The following is a 15,053-nucleotide window of genomic DNA, read 5'->3' on the forward strand; positions in this document are numbered from 1 at the left end:
ACTTATATGATTAACCAATTATATATTTTAATTATATTTTTGCTTTATTCCATTTTGCTTCCACAAATTTTCACTGAAATACTGTTAACGGCCTCAGGACCTTTAAGCATGGGCAAAAGTGGTCAAAAGTGACCATAACACGTATGTGATGAAATACGAGTACTTCTAAAATTACGTATTTGCGTCACTTATCCATCAAAACATTTGCATATCAAATTGCATTGCTGCAAATTATCGTTACTCATCCGTTTCCATTGTCACATTGATGCATGTAAATGAAAGTTAATTTATTTATTTGGACAGATTATTTTTCATGGCATATTGTCCTCACACTTCGGATGTTTTTTGATTACACAGCCATTGAAGTAGGTCTTTGTCCTGTGTATCAGTCAATATAAACGCATTGTATTTAGTACAGTTCATTCACTCTCGTCAAACAAATACTTGTAATTACGTTTATAAGGGCGTCGTCTTTTATAATTATTAAAATGTAATATTTTTGAAAACAAAAGCAAATTTTGGATTGGAAAGTTTAGTTTGTACCTACTTTGGAAGCTTTGGATAAGTCGCTCCTTTGTCTTTGTACGCTTTGGACAGTTCACTTTTTAGACATTTTGTGTCTAGCCCATAAGAAATTCTGCAGACTGAAGGCGTTCACGTGTTCCAGCGTTCCGACTTCCGCTTTCGCGTTATGTTGTGTTCATTATTGTGTAAACATTTCAAACATGCTCACAAGGTAGGTATTTGAACACGACAACACAACGCTTGAACGCGTGACCGCCTCTCACTGCAGAATCCCTTAGGGATTATATCCTTTCTGAGATCTACATGCAAGACACCTACCCTTCGCCTATTTTGCCATATACGTTACACGTGATTTAGGTACAAAGTAATCAATATGCTATAAGATAACAGACTATAACACCATGATCGTGAAAGGCGCCGTATCGTCTGCCATAACTGGCGTGCTTCCAACTCTTCGACACGACCTTGAAACAAGACGAGATAGACAAAAATTGGACTAGAGCGGACATATTACAACCGAACAAATGACGACTTCAAGGTGCCCTGACGATAACTCTACATTTATTAGATGCGTATGTACTACAGAGAATACCAAACGTTTTGTCTATTTGAATGAGCATTTATTACAGAGTCCTTGTGTCTTTTAATTAATAGCTAGAAACAAGTTTTATTGTTATAGACAACACACTTATCCATGTTATTAGCATATGTACAACACAGAACTATTAGTATTACAACTTATCTCCTATTGTTCATACCGGACAATAATACGTCTATTTTGAATATATAAGAAACTATGTAATATGATAATATTAACAGCTAAATATTATAATTCACACGACAATATCTGCATTACACTGCAATGCAGAAATAGAGCAGAGACAATGACCGCCCATATACTGCTACTACGAGTATCTCTTGCGTTACGAGTACTTGCATTCATTACATGGATATTATTCAAATCTGCTTTATCCTAACTATCCTAACAAACGGTGACCCATAAATATATGAAGGCTTTACATAAAACAGTTAATCCATTAGAGTATGATTTAAAGTTATATATGAGGGATAAAAACTGCTTGGTGTTATAAATACAAAAAGCTACCCTTTTTATTTTTATATTATAGGAGTAGCAGACAAGCATGCAGTCCACCTGATGGCAAGTGGCTACTGCCACCCATGGACATCTGTAATCAACCCCAGATAGGATTAGATATTCCTACCTGATATTGGCCACAGATGCGCCGCTACCCCTGAGGACTAAGCTGGAATGCCTCGGAAAAGTCTGTCTCCCTTACCACACCCTTCAAAACGGAACACAGCAGCGCCTAACACTGCAGTTATTAGGTAGAAATAGGTGTGGCGGAGGTGCCGCCGGAGTCGAACCACAAAGCGTTCTACCACTTATAATGAGTACGACACCAATATATTTATAAAGTCTCTATTACCATTACTCTACATTACTTTAAATTACTTTACCATCTGTGCGTAAAGTTACTAAAGCCCAAAATATTTACCTTGAAAACAAAGGGCTAATCTACAATGTTAGCAGTATCATTCGTTTGGAGTACAAACTAAATTTAAATAGTTTCACTTCATGAAAGTCGGCCTACACGCTAGACACACTTTACAAATACAAAAAAAATATATCATTCATGTCCACAAGAATAGCTTCTGTTATACACGTATATTGTTTTTGGCAGTCTTGGCTATTATTAGCTTTATGACGCTGAAAATACATAGCACAGGCCAAAACGGAATTCTCAGAAGGAACTAAATAAATGTGTACCTAATATATATAGCATCGATGAATATAATGATAAAGTTGTAGTTTTTAAGTTTGTTATCTCTGACCTTATTGTTAAAGGCAACATGAATATTTTACTTATAAATTGCATTGTTAACTATTAATATTAATATAATTAAAAATTTTAACCAAATTCTTATAAATAGCGTTTATTTGTTTAAAATACCAATAAGGCACAATATGTCTAATATGTATTTCAATACGATTCTCACGATATATTTCAGACGTGTTATTTGTTAAGTTAATAGAAAAGTAATCGAGGCCGATCGAAGAGCTTCCAAGCTAGTACAACGCTCCCTAATACAGTATTAATACGATTGCCGGCAACTAGCTACGAACAAGGGCACAGTGTGACGTTACCGGGAAAGCCTTTCACTGGCATGCGAAGTGTTTCAATTATTAAGTGTTCGTGGGTTGAACTCGTGGAAATTCCCAACATTTCGACCCGTCGTCAAACAACGAAGAGCTTATAATCGTACGAGTGCCGTTTGAACCATTTGCTTGTATTGCCGTTTGTTGGCAAATGTCCAATTTCTCACACGGCTGGTCGCCACAATTTCAGTGGTTTGAGCGAACAAAGGACAGGTCGAATGCTTTAATATTCGAAGCTTTCGCCTTTATGAGACATGAAAGTTATTTTCGAAAATCTCAAGGAAAATCTTTTCAGGTAAGTTGAGATTTTATCTCAAAACTTTGCCAAATTGAATAAAACAAAGTCTGTAAAACGTGTCTAGTAAGTGTATTTTGAAAACGAAACGTATTCTCACGTTCGTATAAAGTAAATTAATTATATTTCTATAAAAATAATGCTAAGATTGGCGCCAAATAATTATGTGTAATGGTGTAAAAATCTTTTGGAACAAAAACTTGTTAGCAATATTAAAATAAAAACGAACAATTATTTAAAATACCGTAAAAAGATATTAATTTTTATTATTATTTAATGAAACATACAACCGGCAACAAAATTACAATAAAGAAAAGTAAATGATACTTCAAATAATTTTAACTTCATAAATGAGGTAAAACCATCCACTAATAAATACTTGAGTATCGTTCATAAACCTCCCCCTGAATTCAATTAACATGCAGTAATGTTACACAGAATACCGGCGCCGCGCAAATTGAACTAAATTCGGAAAATTACAGGTAAATACAGTTAAAATAAAGCAATTAAGCATCATTTATAATGGACATCAACTGAACTTTAACCCCGTGTGTGCAACAATAAAAACATTTAACTATTTTCCGATGTTTTAATTGTTTTCACAACTATAAAATGACGAAAAAAGGACGACTATGTAAGCCTTACACAAAAAACGTTGTATTTTTTTAAATTTGATGCTATTTTAAACTGCAGTTATCCGATATTTTGCGACACCCAGAGGAACATTTAGAATGTACATAATATAAACATACTGCCGCCAATTCACGGTATGTCCCCAAAAAACTTAAAGGAGAGAGACTGCGAATTATTTCAACAACAATTTGTACACAGACACAGGAATAATGAGAATAGGTCAAACAATAACCGACATAGAACAGCGAGCTGGAATGATTAATAAAGCCGTTTAAACTGTAAAAGCTTTAACGAAAGGATGCCACCAGCCAATCAGGCGCCACACTACATTTATGCCATTGTGCCAAGGCTGTCGTCGACAGGCATGCTACTTGGATTATTGATACTACCATTGCTGATTATTTGCAATGAGATAAGGCTAATATTAAAATATTTTCATAGATAACTTTAACAATCTAGAAGTAGGAATTTCGGTCTCATACACGAAGTCAAGATCCGATGATATTAAGAAATCCTGAGCGTATTATTAAATCATTAGAATTTGCTTTAACGAAAATAAATAAAAATTATGTGTCTGAAAGTCCACCATAATGTTCAAAGGTATGTAAAAGCCTTCTTACCTATACTTGGTCAATATTGTGAACTAGGACCATAATCTATTTTCAGATGTGACTCGTACGCATTCATAGGGCAACACTGATGACAGTGAGGTCCATTCCCCTTGATGAGGATTAAAGTGAAACAGAAATAGCTTTGCGGTTTCATTGTCACAAACAAACCGCAGGTTTTGGAAGTTTGACTGCTAGCGGAAAACTTTCACAGGAGTTTCCTCGATTCGAATAACAAATGAAGCCGACATGTCATGTCTCATGTTGACAGCTGAAACCGACTGGTAGCGATACCACTAACGGCAAAGTTCGTGGATTCGTAGCAGATTTTAACACTATACAGCAATTTGCTGCGAATTCCAACTACTACGAATATCAATCGATCCGCTCTTCGAGTATCGAACGGCCGTGGCGGTTGGTGGGATATAAAACGGACGCAGCTATTAAAATCCGTTGGTAAAATAATAAAAACTATTCAAATAGAGCATAAAAGCTACGAAAGGATGTTCCGAGTCTCGTTAGACGCCGAGCCACATCAGTGCCAATGTGCCAAGGCCAGTCGCTGGCAACTGCTTATAAGTATATAACGCTCACGTTTGCTCCCAGTCAGCCCTTCGCCTACAGTTTGATAACACTAAATGTGTTTAAAAAAGAACTTCAGAAATAGTCATCGAGTTCAAGCACTTTCTAATCCTAAACATCGATTAACTACGAATTTGGACTATCACGAATATCAATAAATCCGCTTTTCGAGTAGCAAACAATCGTGGCGGGCGTTGAGATATAAAACGGACGCGGCTATTAAAATCCCCCGGTAAAATAATAAAAACTATTCAAATAGAACATAAAAGCTTCGGAAGGATGTTCCGAGTCTCGTTAGACGCCGAGCCACATCGGTGCCAATGTGCCAAGGCCAGTCGCTGGCAACGTGCATTTATATAACGTTCACGTTCGTTCCCAGTCGGCCCTTCGTCTACAGTACGATTGAAATCCTTCGCTGTTATTAACAGAGCTTTATTACCAGACTGCCAAGGAAGGGTTATGTTTTTTTGACATGTAAATTATATCCGTAGATGTTTGTCACGGATTTTATAATTTTAATATTACACTAACTTGCACCACGGGTTTTCTTGAAACAATGTATGCAACAACATATAGGAATCGCAATTATTATTAGTCTTAATTTTACATATTATTTTTGAAGGAGTACAAGGGTTAAAAGATAGCTCCCCTATATTAACACGATTTAAATACATTGCGACACTACCTCATTAATACTTGGAATATGAAACTAATTATATTTTCATTTCTAGAAGTCACCTTATAAAGTTTGGCAGACAGGAGTTGCGTTAATTGTTTGACAACACATTATACACTAATAGACTATTGTATAACGTGTTGTTTACAACGCGTCATATGTCAATCGTATGCTTATTGTCTTATGTCAATTGGAACATTACCAAAAATCGTAATTAACTCCATAATTTTAGACAAGACGACTAGAATTAGATTATTAAAAGATGCATTCGGCACGTGAAATTAGGGGGCGTGTGCGCATTACATAAGCAACTAAATATGGGCGTTTCCCTTCTATAATAAAATTGATATTTTATATTAACCATGTCTGAATCGTATCTAAGTCAGACCATATCGAATTGGCAGCTGATATTAATAATAGAGTTGAGTGTTTGAGTTTGTGACTAAATAAAATAGTGACGTATTCCTGGATGCAGGCCAGTTGCCGTTCATTTCGGCTAGGAATGGGTTATTAAGTCCTTAGAATCATACTAAAGTTCAAGGACTGTATATACTTGGCCTTTTATTGCGATTCTATATGCGTCACCTAATGCAACTGCAAATGCAACACTTATAGTGTTATTAGTTTTGAAGTGTTACACGCTTATTGCCTTTTAGCTGGAGCGAATGCCATTAAGTACGTCATTTTATATATTTTAACATAAAAACACTTAGTATGCTACAGATATAGCAAAAATGCGATTTTAATAATGGTCAGATTAGAGCCCTTCTCATCTATAACCAACTCCAAACAGACTGTGAATGTTAAATGAGGTCGTTTACAGTTTTATGGACTTTGCAGGAATCTCGGACTTATGTACCTACGTAATTCTGGTTGAAGCATCCTTCAATTCGAAAAAAATAAAGTTGCGGTGGAACATAGGTACGTACTAACAAAACACAAATCTCGTAGAAGTAGAAGAAGTACCTACTAGAAATATTACACATCTACCTATAGTCAATTCGTGTCACAGTGTACATTTTTATATGTATAACATCAAAAACGAGTATAAAAAAATTGTAAGCATTCGCAAAATTAGAGCTGAGAAACCATTAAACCCTTTTGAAAACGGTTCTGAAGTTAGGGTTTCTAATTAAACTTGCGATACGAGCCTTACGTGAAATTAACGCTGAACTTGCAGACCATTAATGTTGTTACCGTTAAGGCAACCGTTTTGTATACGTTTTTCAAAACAAATTTCAGCTTGACTTTTTTCTTTTCAACAAGAGTCGTTCATGTGGGTCTACGGACTCTACATTTCTCTACTTATTACTTGTGTACCTCTAAGATCTGTACATTTAAGTTCATGCACTATTGTGTAATTGTGTATATCTAATAATAAGAACTGAAATAGTTACTGTAGAAGATAATTATTTGAAGCTTTTATTTTTAAATTAATGCTCACTACATGAACTACAAACTACTTATTTTATTTACTTACTATCGTACCTTTAAGATTGCATTTACAATAGATCGATACATTATACACAATACCAACAAATGTTTACCCATATAATTTGTGTCTACTTATTTTTTTTCATTGCGTCATGACATAAGGAAAGCCAGGGGTTATATCGGTAGAAAGAGTTATTATTTCAATTGATTCGCACATACAATATCTACTGACGTAATGACCATACTATTTTATTCGCCAGTAAAATGTATGTGTTTTTAAATAACCGAAGTGCCTTTTGTTAGTATTTTCTACGCAATAAAATAAAACGTTAATGAGAGAACAACACTAATGAATGAACATGTCAATATTATTTACCGCTAACTAAACAACGTTAATATAAAACAACGATCAGATACATTACCATACCGACGAATAATATTATCATGTACGATATCACGTGTACCTAATACAAATATACATTGTATACCGGCATATAATTTAAATGTATAAGTTTCAAGTACATTAGACCAAATAAGTAATTATATCAGATTTGTGTATACCGATATCAATATACTCCTTACTTAGTTTATGTAACTACTGTAAGAGCTCAAGATAAATACTTCTGGAATTTGAAAGACACACATGACGCAGCGTTCATACTAGTTTATAACGCAGACGGTTTACGTTCGGTTCTGGGTCAGACTCAATGAATTTAATTTTCTCATATGGGTTTTCGTGTTTAAACCGTCGTCAACCCATTACTGTCCTACTGTTGGGTACGGATCCCCGTTCTCAGAAAGTAAGAAGGATTAAGCCAAAGTTCACCGCGCTGGCCAAGTACTAATTGGTAGACTTCAAACAGCTTTGAAAAGGTTTTTTAAAGATCTTGGGAAATGTGTGGGATGTTAAAACATGTGATAATTAAATTCTAATACACACATTACTTGGGCCTCGATTAAAAGACCGAGTTTCAACCATAAGGCTATCACTGCTGTCTTGAATATTAATCTTTAATAGTTAATTATAAGAATAGAAATCTTACCTCCAATCAACCCGTAGGTGATCATCATCATGGTGACGCTTTTACTGAACGTAGAGAGCACGAACGCGGTCGCGGCGACCAGGGAACCGGCGACGCAAACCGCCCGGCAGCCATATTTATTGCATAACGCCGACACTACGGGACCTGTTGTACAAATAGTAGGATTATTTATATTTTTTATTCATTTTCATCCTAATTGTAAGGGGGTTACGAATCTGAATACCTGAGGGCATTCTCTACTAGTCAAACATTAGTGGCAGCAAAAAGTTGCAAAAATGTATAGGTAGAAGAACCTTTGGTCATAAGGCAACGGTAGCGGTCAGACATATTTCTGCCTTATAAGAGCAGTATCAAGCACTGCTGTATTCTGAATTGAAGGTTGATGAAATACTTCCACAAGGCATTACAAATTAATCCACATATATAGTTGTATTTATGGACAGGTAGAACTTTACTTCTATATGAAATTCATTTCGGATGCCTAAGGACGGCACTGCTTTACTAAATGCATGCATGTTTCCTACTTTAATTTCATAAAATAAGTTAAAAACCGATTATAAATTCCTTAAGTACAGGGCTTCGTCCGAAATTAAAGGGATTAAGTGAAACATATAAAATAGTAAAGGTATATGTTTGTGCAACATAGAAAATTATGGATATCTTTTTCAATCTACAAATTTTAATTCGTTTTTCTCTTATTAGATAGAAATACTACAAATTATCGATAACAACTTAATTTCGATATCTGTGTAAAAAAATTAACCGTACAAACCTGATACGAAATCTGCTAATGAAATCGTAAGTTGTTATCACATAACATTCATACGAATATTATATTTATTGAAGTTATCAGGCTAATCACTATCATTTATATTCTGTAAGTACGTATTTGAATATTAATCCTATATAAATATATATTGTATGACCTACACTCATTTTAGGCGCAACGTATTTACAATATAAATATCATGAATGATATACAAATATGCTAATACTAGCACTTTAGTTTCAATTTAACCAGAGCCTCCAATCTTATTTGAAGTCGATTATATTTATCAATCGTCGTCAACTTATTACCATCCCACTCTGACGGTACTCCTCTCGGCATGAGAGGAGTACCGTCAGAGTAAGAATTTGTAGATTTCATACACCTTTCTTTTTTAATGTTCTCAGGCGAGTTTGTTTCCACACGATGTTTTCCTTTGCTATTAGATTAAGGAGATCTGTTAAAAAGTGACTAAATAAACCATTACGTAAATAATAAATAATATTTAAATATCTATCTGTCATGCTCTAAATTCATATGATAAATACTCGCTAGATTATCGTAATACGAAGTCATTTAAAATATTAGATTAACTCCATTAAGTAATTACACATATAATCACAGCACTACCTTGTACTAAAACCTAAATACAAGCCAGTCTTTTAGTAGCACTCAGTATATAATTTGAATACTGGTTATTCGGTTCAAGGAATCAATTATCCACATACACTCTTCAACTCTTCATGGTTTTATGACAATTTTTCCTTGAACTCGGTTTATGCATGTTAAAAAACTGCCCTACTTAACGAATTGCCTTTAAAAGGTAGAGATCTTTTTGGTGTCACTGTGTGGGTACCAAAAACAATATCTGTTAGGTAATCGTATCTTTTAATATAGACGATATTTACGTAGAAATATTAATTTACTTTATCTTGTAATACTATAGGTCAGCCCTCTGGGATGACAGGGAATTTGTATGCGACCTCCGAAAGGATTTCTATCCTCTTGAGGTATGTTAGATAGAGCGTGACCACTAAACATCAGCAGCTGAACTGCGTGGTCGTCGGATGGTTTTATCATAATATAAGTACTTAAAACGCCTTATTACACTTTCATTTGTTTTAAGTCGAGGCGAGATTAACCCCGCAACTAGGGTTGCCACCCGTACTTTATAATAAAGTATTGTACGTTATTTCAGGTAATTGTACTCTATACTTTATGAGAACAATAAAGTACACGAAAATACTTTATTTCGCATGATTTGATTTAAAAGTTTAGTCGTAAGTATTTTTTCTTTAAACGAAATTTATCGATTGGTGCTAAACCGATGTCGTCACTCGCCAGCGCGACATCCCTTAACTTAAATATATTAATAGAGAAAAATAAAGTGTACTTTATTTTGATACTATGTACTTTTTTCTTTCCTATAATAATCAATATACTTTATCTGTAGAAAAAAAAGGTGGCAACCCTACCCGCAACATACGTATATCCCATTTTTAGGGTTCCGTTCCTAAATAACAAACACGCACATTTATTTCATTCACTTAAAACCCAAACCTTTAGTTACAGAATTATAAAAATTGGTAAAATTAATAATGAACGAAAAATAAAACCAACAATGCATCAAACTACGTATTTGAGAAAACAAAACATTGAGTATTACCTTTTATATATGAAACAGTTATTACTCCCTCATACGCAGCTAGGTTATGTAACCGTTTATATTTTTTATTGAAACATCAATCACGCGAACAGACAATATGGAGTGCATAATTACCGCTGATAAAGCTGGATTATTTTGATAAACAGTCGGCTTAAGCTCGTTTAACTAAAATGGGTACTATGCATAATGTTCATTGTTATGTCAGAGAAAGTGAAATAACCTTTATTTGGGTTAGAAGTTAGAATGAATAGATAACAATGATGCAGCTAGAACACTGACGAGAGTTATGCAAATTATTATTATCAGTTCTAAATTTACATCGGACGGTGCAGGAACTGTGCATATTTTATCATAAGGCAATTGTTACTGAATGAATAAAATTAATGCAAATTATATTATCGTATGTTCTCTTGCTCCAGTTTAGTTTCCTTTTTTTAAAGGCGTTAAATAAACAAGATGCATTTCTTTATACACAAAATGTTAAGACTAGGAATCTTAGTAGATAAATCAAACAAAAAAATATAATCATATTTTCTGTTAAGTGACTTATCGATTAATAATTAATGATAATAATCTAAATAATAACAAGATCCAATAAAAATGTGGGTTAAGATATAAACATAACTTCTACTCTACAAAAGCGATATTGCATATCAGTCGCCTATTTGATAAGACTCCTTGATTGTAATCTCTAGTAGTACCTACTTTCACAATCAGGTCAATAACGATTCATGAAATGCGGCCAAGTGCGTATTTTACTATGACCAGTGACGGGTTCCCATCGGGAAGAACATTTTATTGACAGCTAAAAATATGTGTATTTATAGTACTTCTGAAAGGTTCTGTGAAAAGGAATGTCATTTCTGTGGTCAATTCAATATGAGCTTGTAAGAAAAACATTCCGTATCTCCAAACAAATATTCTCAAATATTTTTTATTGAAAATGTTTTTAAGTTGTGCTACCTAATATTGTTCGAAATTTGCGCACTATAATTAAAATTGAGAAAAGAGCTCACTTTATATTAGTCACATATCTCGAAAGATATTTATTTAAATAGATTATGTTTATTATTTTATCTAAACAAGATTCTTTTGTATGCAATTTTGGCCTATTCGATTATTTTTTACTACTTTAAACAACTCGAAAAACACAATGTGTATTTTAAATTCCGTCTATATACATATAACACAGTAGATATCTATATTATTCTTCAGAGGTACGATCGACAGATTGATGGATAGGACGAAATTATTAGTGTGTCAGTTTTTACCATTCCGCTACGGATCTCTAGAAAGCAGATAAAATCGGCTATTACAATGTAACTATTGCAGATACGGGGAAATATTATAAAAATAATTTTGCGCAATGTACTTAAGAACTGATACGAGTAATCTTGATTAGAATACCAAGCCGTCAGGTAAGAGCCCTTTTTGCATAGCAACGATAGGTTATCAAACGTATAAAAAACAAAGATAAGTAGTAACAAAAGTGTAGTAAATCGATATACTGGATTAACAATATCGGTGAATTATAATTGAAATTAATTATCAATATTAACTATCGCTCATCATTATAAATTATATTATAATTGCTGTTTTAACTATGATAGTGGATTGTAAAATTAGCAATGTAGGATATTGAAATTGAGGAAACATGAATACGGATTCAAGTGGGAAAGCAATGGGAATCGTATTAAGGTGGATATTAGCAATACCGGTGTGGAATAATGGGATAATAATTGAAAGAGAGCGCCACTTGATATAATTACCATATTAGGTCAAGTTCCTTATTACCGAACTAGAGGAGTGGCATATATCCGATCATAATTAATTAGTTTCCTATTGAATTAATAGGTTTAGAAAAGTATACTATGACGCAGAATGCTTGAAATTGGGTATCATTATTATTAGAGATGCGCCGAATATTCGGTTGGTATTCAGTATTCGGCGTATTCGGCATCTTTTTTGCTATTCGTATTCGGCCGTATTATTCGGTTCGAGTATTTCTATTTTCTTGTGTACACGACATGGTACAGGACTAAAACACAAAACTTCTTATGTAAGATTTATGTTATATTACAAGTCAAACTCAAATCCTACAAAGAATGTGTTGAATAAAGCTAATAAAATAAAGCGATTAAACTTCAAATCATTATTTATTTTGATACCTCAAGTCAACACATTTATTACTTAATCTATAGTTAGTATAATGAACATTTATTTTAAACCTTAAATCAGTATATATTTTTAAAACTCAAATCAAATTTTAAAGTGTTAATGAACACACATAATTGACAAACTGACAATAAAGAAATGGTTAACCGAATAATTCGGCCGAATATTCGGTTCGGTAAAGGTTAAACCGAATATTATTCGGTATTCGGTTATTCGGTGAAACCACTATTCGGCGCATCTCTAATTATTATATATTTTTATTATACTACATTTTAATAGTATTTTAGGTTATCTCCGATACGACTGAATTTGGCGTAGCGGCGCATCTGTGACCGATCTCTGATTGGAATCTAATCTTATATGGGGTTGATTACACATGTCCATGGGCGGCAATAGCCACTCACCATCAGGTGATCTGCCTGCTTATCTATTACTGCTATATTATAAGAAGGAAAGCAGATCCATAAAGCAAATAGCTTTAAGACTGTATATTATCATTAGTATATTATACATTTTCTTTTAATGATACTGAACTCTGGTATCGGCACAGGATGTTGCACAATATGATGTGTAGGATGTCGAAGTTGTGGAGGGTATGTGAATAATGCATTCGACGTACAGTGGCAATGTGGCTGGAATTAAGTAGGAAATTGGTAATGTCGGTGTCGATTAGTGGGAACTGGAAGAGGCGGCATTGATGTCATTATTTGAGTTCCTCTAAATTTTGTACCCGTGAAAAGTGATCAATTTGTCGCAAACTTAATTAAACTTCGTCACAATAATATCTACTCTTAAATATATAAGTTTACTAGTGGGCCAGGGCATCCTGCTATAAATAAAACAGATTTCGACAATAACTACACTATTTTCAAAATCAACCATTCTTTGAAAGTCCAAATATTAAATAATATTTCAAGATACCTGCAACCAGTTCTACATATTTACAAAATTTCAATAAAATCGTTTCGGAGATTAGCCAATACCGACACACTGACAATTGATTTGTAATACGTATTAAGATAAATATAATAATAGGATAAAACACAAACAGTTCATTTATTGATGATGTATTAACACTACGTACTACTAATAGATGAATAATCTAGTTGTTTATTACAAACCTGTGTATCACATCATCAGACATGCAGATTAATCAATCAGTTATTATTTCCTTGTGTTTAACTCCACAGATTATGCAAATAAATTATTTAGGATATCCCCATAAACGCATAAATAAATTCATACTTTCAAAAAATATTATTTAAATAAATGCCAAGACTCTTATTGAAGAGCTTATACAACGAATTCATTATATGTCTAGAATTTTTAACGTATGTAAACCTTAAACCTAAGAGAATGTTATGTGTACTCGTATGTATCAACAACTTACCAGCCGCAAGATAAACGCCGGAGAGAAGACTGCCGACCCACGCCACCGTGCCTTTCCCCTCCCCGAAGAAAGTGACCAGCTCAGGGAGGAATATGCCGAACGTGTACGCTATGCCGTCGACCACCAGGTTGCACATGAAGGACGCGAACACTACCACCCAGCCGTAGCCGCCGTCGGGGGGCGGCGGCAGCGCTCCGTAGTCGTAGGCCTCGTCGTCGTCCGCGTCCGCCGCGCCCTCTGCCGTCAGTCGCGCTGCCTCTTCGCATGATGTCTCGCTTTCAGTCTGCAACAATGAATACGTTTTCCAAATCAGAACCTGAATTTATTATTCACAATATAATTATTTAACTTGACAAAATTGATAAAAGTTATTTCCGCTTTCTACTTAATTAGTTTATGGAAAATGAGTTATCTGAAATTTCGTTTGCCGGAGCTATTTATTATTTATCGTATATTTGGTTTACCAATCTGGGAGAGGACTGTTATTATTTTGTCGGAACTTATTCATATCAACTTAATAAATGGATTATAACGTAAACTTAGCCCTTTATTAAAAAGTAACTACCTCGCATTCGGTCTAAAAAGATTTTTATTAAGCACATGGAAAAACTGTATAGCCCTTAACAACTCGTTTTATAGTTTGGAAACCTTCAAAACTGTTTATATAAAGAGCTCTTAGATTAGATAAATATCTGCATGACAAGCCTATTGAGCGATCATTATGCGAAAGTCACGATTTAAAATAAGAGTGAATTGTGCCCTTCAACGTGTATATCCAACGAAAATAACTTTCATCTAACACATTTTTATCACACATATCATGTTATCGTTACGGCAATAAATCAACCAAGTAAACAATCATTCTTTATATCGTGACTCGGACTTCACTTAAATATTCATAATACTTGACAAAGTACGAAGTAAAAATAAATGAACCTGTATAGATACACAATACTTTATATAATAATCGTATGAGGATTTTTGGAGATCAGCGCGTTTATACCGAAGAAAATATGACGTCATGAAAAGAAATGCTACGAGTAATTTGGCAGTTATGATGTAGCTACACTGAAAGCAACGT

At 34.1% G+C, this 15,053-nt stretch overlaps 1 protein-coding gene across 2 annotated transcripts in view; it reads right to left on the minus strand.

The window, feature by feature from the left end:
* The window catches only part of LOC140744804 (monocarboxylate transporter 14), a 57,300-nt gene that overhangs the window by 23,047 nt on the left and 19,200 nt on the right, over positions 1-15,053 (minus strand). For both annotated transcript variants that reach the window (XM_073076472.1, XM_073076473.1), the window contains exons 2-3: positions 13,973-14,255; positions 7,976-8,119 (exon numbers count right to left, since the gene is read on the minus strand). In XM_073076472.1, coding sequence (XP_072932573.1) covers positions 7,976-8,119; positions 13,973-14,255 — 427 coding nt within the window. The remainder of the gene's footprint in view (positions 1-7,975; positions 8,120-13,972; positions 14,256-15,053) is intronic.

The sequence above is a fragment of the Epargyreus clarus genome, unplaced genomic scaffold, assembly GCF_041222505.1.
Source record: "Epargyreus clarus isolate Ecla_fem2 unplaced genomic scaffold, WU_Ecla_fem_2.2 ptg000009l, whole genome shotgun sequence".
Taxonomy (NCBI): Eukaryota; Metazoa; Arthropoda; class Insecta; order Lepidoptera; family Hesperiidae; genus Epargyreus; species Epargyreus clarus.